Source organism: Staurois parvus, unplaced genomic scaffold (genome assembly GCF_062004578.1).
Source record: "Staurois parvus isolate SC_StPar_1 unplaced genomic scaffold, SC_StPar_1.0 ptg001014l, whole genome shotgun sequence".
In the NCBI taxonomy this organism is placed as follows: domain Eukaryota; kingdom Metazoa; phylum Chordata; class Amphibia; order Anura; family Ranidae; genus Staurois; species Staurois parvus.
This window is the reverse complement of record NW_028318810.1, coordinates 1,982,411-1,988,410: the sequence shown is the minus strand read 5'-3', so window position 1 is coordinate 1,988,410 and position 6,000 is coordinate 1,982,411. Positions and strand designations below refer to the sequence as shown.

The window sequence follows — 6,000 nt, the reverse complement described above, 5'->3', positions numbered from 1 at the left end:
TTTTTTGAGATAAGATTATGAATGTGTTTATTTGTTTTCTGGGATGTTGGGGTGGAGAGAAAAATTGCATTGGGGGGGGGGATCCCAATAGAATCTCAGACTCTGTTTAACCACACCCCCTTTAAGCCACTCTCAATCCTCTTTTTCTTATCTTGCCACACCCATGAATGAATGGCCCACCCCTAATTAACGTACTGCTCTACCTACACTGTCTTTCTGGTCATACAGGAAAAATAAGTGTCCCTTAAAGTTTTTTTTAAATGTTGGCAACTTTATGTATGTATGAATGTAAGTTAGGGGCTTTAGATTGTACATCTCTTGAGGGTTAGGGACTGATGTGAATGTAAAATATATATGTAAAGCGCTGTGTAAATTGACGGCTCTATATAAGTACCTGAAATAAATAAATAAAACATCAATAAACTGTCAGACCCTGAATTACAACACTTAGGCTCCATGTACACGGGACATTTGGAAAACACTTCTGAACGATGGAAACTGATTGCTGGAAAACTTAGGTTAAAAAACGTCTGTTTAGCTGCGTTTGCATACCGCGTTTATGTGCATTTATGCGCATTTGCGTTTAGAAGCGTTTTTATAAGACACCCTCAGGAGACCTTCCAAAATGCCCAGAAAAACAGTAAAACATTTACTATTTCAGACATTTTGAGAGAAATAGAGAGAGCAGAAGCAGAGAGAGCAGTATGTGTGGAGATGACCTGTCTTTTCTGGTTGTATTCACTATGGATCCCATCATGAGAATAATGCGACACGTTCTACCATATTTTCCTTCACGCAAAACCTGGAACTGACTGCCCTGGTGTATCGGGTCCATTTGAATACATGGAAAATGCTTTGCATGCATTTCTGATGATAAAAAACGGCTCTGGACAGCATCTGGACATGGAACAGTTAAAAAACGCTTCTAAACGCAACCGCTTCTAAACCAGGTTAGCCGCGTTTACAAGTGTTTGGCGTTTGAAACGCTAATAAAAATCAACTCCTGAACGCAAGTTTGGTGCGTTCAAAAAAACAACTGTAAACATAACTGCCTGTAAAATACGATGTGTACACGGATACATAGGAAAACATTAGGGAGAGTTCAGGGGCTGCGGAAAAAAACCCCGCAGAAAAGCTCCTAAACGTCAGTTTATCAGCTGCAGTGTACATGAGCCCCTTCAACAGCTCGCTCTGCCTGAGGATGAAGGTTTTTGGGAAATTCCAATTATTCTGACCTCTCAGTGATAGGACTGTGCCAGGTTCCTCATTGATTCGGAAATTCCCCCCTCATCCCTTCCCCCTGCTACTTCTCATAATTGAAAGAGAAAGCAGAGAGGGAGAAGTAGAGGAGTGGATTGCAACAGCTGCTGTCATAGAAAAGGAGGGGAGACCAGTACAGACCTGCAGACAGCTGTAATCTATTACATAGAACAGACCGAGAGAGAAGCCATTAGGAACCAGAGAGAGAAGAGGGCGCCTTTCAGTCGTGTTTAAATAAAAAACTAAGCAGAACCTGAGAAGGGGAAGTCTAGCCTACAGGAAACAGTCCTCAGACTTTAAGATATTGGAGCTCCAAGCAGAAGAGACTGGAGGGAAAGCCTTTGACTCTACCGGATCCTCTGTGTTACGGAGTGGAGCTAAACCTCTGGATCATACCTCACCGGAGTGGAGCTAAACCTCTGGATCATACCTCACCGGAGTGGAGCTAAACCTCTGAATCACACCCCACCGGAGTGGAGCTAAACCTCTGAATCACACCCCACCGGAGTGGAGCTAAACCTCTGAATCACACCCCACCGGAGTGGAGCTAAACCTCTGAATCACACCCCACCGGAGTGGAGCTAAACCTCTGGATCATACCTCACCATGGAAATCTACTGGATCCTGCTGGTTGTATTCCATGTGACTGTCCCCATTCATACAGGTAGGCTCTGATAAAGTGTTTCTGTAAGATAAGGATGCCCACATGTTTTTGGGGAAAAAATAACAGCCTTATGATCTCTTTCCATTTGCTAACTTTGGCAAAAAGTTTCACTTTTCCGGCCAGGCTAGTAGATGTTGGATACGTTATATGTTATTTGATTAGCTCGGATGTTAAGGTTTCATAAGGGTTTCCAGAACATGTTGAGTACTGCTTGGACTTTGAAGAAGGGGACATTCCCCAAAAGCTTGTCCTCAAAATTGTATGTTAGTGCAAATAAAAAAAGTATCACGGACAGTACTCAATTGTTCCTGTCGCAAATGCACTAATACGGCTACAATCACCTCAAACAGAACATGTAGGAGAGGATGTGGTGAAGTAGTGGGTACGTTATATCACATATGGTGGGAGTGTTTAAAAATACAGGGGTTTTGGAGGAAAATTGTATACTTAGGTGTCCGTTTATGACACAGAGAATAGCTGCGATTCAACAGATCTCAGCTATTCTCTGGTCATTCACAGTTTACGACACTCAGGAGATCATGTCAGCCCTTCTCTATAGATCTGTGTTCTCCCTCCAGATTCTCCAGCCCAGAGCTGGAGAATCAGAGGGACCGAAAACTAAGCAGAGATAATTTACCTCTGTTTAGTAAACTAATCTTTTACTGTAATCTCGTGAGATTATAGTAAAATGAGCCGTTTTTCAGAGTTTGTAGACCATTCTCCAGCGTTTGGAGACCGTTCTCCCTTCGTTTGGAGAACTGCTTCATAAACTGCATTCACAGGAGAACTGTGTTCTCCGAGAATGCCGGAGAACTGAGCAGCGATCTATTACCGCTGGTTCATACACGGACACCTTAGTAAGGAAAATGACTGAGATTGACATTAGATTGGATCCAGAGCTATGTCTTCTCCATGTCACAGAGCTTTCAGTGAGATCATATAAGGGTTCAGGATTAGGATATTTCTTGAGCGCAGCTAAGAGTCTTACACCCAGGTTCTGGAAAAAAGGGAGGTGCCGACAGAGGAAGATTGGATGATCAGAATGAATCAGATTTGTGTGACGGAAAGATTATATTATATGCATATGGATATGATGGAGAAGTATAATATAAAGTGGAAAAAATGGGAGGAATATAGAGAAAAAGTGAAATATATGATGATGATTTATACCCCTCGAAATAAAAGTGGATTTTAGAAATGGTTTTTAGAGAAGTGAATTGCAGAGTGGGAGGGGGGAGGGGAAAGGGAGGGTAGGGGAAGTGGGATATAGATAAATTATGTTAATAATAATATTTTGATTTGATGTTTTTTTTTATATAGAAACAGGTGTTTGTAATTTGTATTTGGAAGAAAATTAATAAATATTTATAATAATAATAATTAAAAAAAAAAGAACTTGTAGAAGAACCCTTTACAAGTCTACTCAACAATGGACCTGGCCATGCACTGGCAGATTAATGTTTGTACACAATATTATTATTATTATACAGGATTTATATAACGCCAACAGTTTGCTCAGCTCTTTACAATTTAACGGGAGACAATACAGCAACAATACAGTTCAATACAAGAGGGATAGGAGGGCCCTGATCCTTGGAGCTTACAATCTAAGAGATATCTCATTAGTACATTTTATAAAGCCAAAAAGAGATGAATATTGTTTGAAAGAATGTCAAAATTTAGTTTATTTGCTTTTAATTTTGGAATGAATGGAATTTCCCAAACACTAGTTTAGGCTGCATTCACATCTAAGGTTCCGTTTACAAAATAGGCATTTTCAATCATGAGTGGAATCGCCATGATTCTACCCGCGATTTCAAAACGCGCCGTTAAAATGTCAAAACGCACATCAGCATGTTTAGGTGCCATTCATATCAATAGCGTGTAAAAAATGTGGTGCGATTCTGACGCGATTGTCGCACAACAAATCACGCTGCAATCGCGCAAACCAAATCCCAAAAGAAGTTATTTTAGGTGACGCGTGTCTTGCGATTTGGTTTGATCTGTCTCATGACAATCGCAGCAGAATCACACCTCGTTTTTAGGTGCCGTTGAAATGAATGGCACCTGAACACATTCATGTGCGATTTGACATTTTAACACAGCGTTTTGATATCTCAGGAAGAATTGCGATGATTCCATCGGTGATTTTAAGTCCTCATGCACACTGGACGTTTTTACAGCAGCTGTTTTTGGCGTTTTATGGGGTTTTTTACTGCTAGTAAACCCCCCAGCATGTTATCCTATGTGTCCTTACACATGTAATCAATGTTTTTTGGCAGGGACGTATTTTGACTGGAAAACACCCCAGAACTAGTGGGTTTCCAGAGGAGGTTTTTATCTGTAAAAACACTCTAATGCTGAAAAATGTGGTAAACCGTGGCAAAGCAGAGTTTTTGGACTTATTTTGACAAACAAAAAATTGGTGGGGGGTAAAAAAAACCCTCTAAAAACGCTAAACACTGCAAATGCGAAAAAAGCTAATACAAAAACACGTTATTAAGGTTATATAGGTTATTAAAACACCTATATGTGAATGGAGCCTAAGCATCTTTGTTTTCAAGCGTTTTTTTTTTTTTTTCAAACATTTGGAGTATCTTTTGGAGCATAATTACACATTTTTTTCAGCTTTTTTCCGGTGTTTTTTCAGGCATTTTTCAACTAGGCATTTTTATGTGCCCAATGTAAAGCTGAAAAGGGGGAGGGGAACTGCTGTTTGAGCTGAAAACGTGTGAAAAAAATGCTTGAAAACGCTCATGTCGTGCTTTTCAGGCATTTCCATTGAGGTCTATGGGGACCAAAATGCTCAATTCTGCCTGAAAAGTAGCTCGTGTAGTTTTTTGAGCAACAGGCGTTCAGCTACAAGCGACAGAACGCTCAGATGTGAACAAAGGCTGTTGAAAACAATAGGTTTTTGCTTGTTGGGTATTTCTGAGCTTCGAGCTACGATCTGTAAGAAAAAAAATGAATTCTGCTCTTTCAATGTTTCTGGTTGCTACAATTATTATTATTATACAGGATTTATATAGCACCAACGGTTTGCTCAGCGCTTTACATTATAGCTGGAGACAATATAGTAACAATACAGTTGAAAATGAGTGTTGATTACAAAAGCAAACAAATGTTTGGAAAAGGAGAAATTGTGAGTAAAATTCTACTAGTGTATGGGCAGCTTAGAGTGGAATTCCATCCAAAACCTAAATGACTCCAAATCTACTCCCAGCCCCATTCTAAGCCTAATCTATCAAACCCTGTAAAGAAAAGATCACTATACTTACCTATTCTGGAGATGTACCAGTCCGGTCCCAGGCTGAGCTGTCAGTGGTTATCGTATGTCATCTCCAACGCCTCAGGATATGCACAGCCAAAGGGGAAGCCAAGGGAGCCAGGACAGCGACAACCAAAGGATGCTTCACCAGCAAGGCTCCCATTATCCATGCATTACACATCTGCATCAGAGGTTGGTCATTAGCTCTGAGGAAAGGGATTCGTCCCCGAAACGCGTCAGAAATTTGACCGCACTGACAGTGGGAACACCTTGCCTGCCGTTGTGGCAATTGTCATTTTGCAATGCTTTTTAGATATAAGCTTCGTCTGTGAGAATGTTTTTATCTTTCACTCCTTTCGATAAACCTTGGATAATGCACTAGGTGTGTGCAGCACCTGTTTTTTCTTTATCTATGAGCTGTCAGTGGTAGCTTCTGTGTAAGGATCCATGTATCCTTACTGCTAGCCGCGGCAAAATGAAAATTTCGGAAAAACACGGCAACCGCAGTTTTAGCGGTTGGCGGTCAAGACATTCCTATCCTGAACACGACTCTTCCACGTTCAGGAGAGGGAGGTTTAACCTCACCTAAACATGGCAGCGCCTAAATTCTGCTAAAAGCCTAGGTGTAGATGGACACGTAGGTTTTTATGGAGTTGAGTTTAGAAGCTTTGGCAAAAAAATGCCAAAAGCTCCTAAACTTGAGTTTAGGAGCTGCTCGTGTACATGAAGCCTAAAGCAGAGGCAGCCGGCCATGGGTGCCCCACAGTAAGTCTATGGGTGACGTCATCTTCTAGGCCACAGGTGTCAA

The 6,000-nt window shown here is 41.0% G+C and overlaps 1 protein-coding gene across 1 annotated transcript in view; it reads left to right on the top strand.

The window, feature by feature from the left end:
* The first annotated feature begins 1,376 nt into the window (after positions 1 to 1,376).
* The window catches only part of LOC149441198 (intercellular adhesion molecule 5-like), a 73,333-nt gene continuing 68,709 nt past the window's right edge, over positions 1,377 to 6,000 (top strand). The window contains exon 1 of the mRNA XM_089657639.1: positions 1,377 to 1,924. Coding sequence (XP_089513765.1) covers positions 1,867 to 1,924 — 58 coding nt within the window. The 5' untranslated portion in view covers positions 1,377 to 1,866. The remainder of the gene's footprint in view (positions 1,925 to 6,000) is intronic.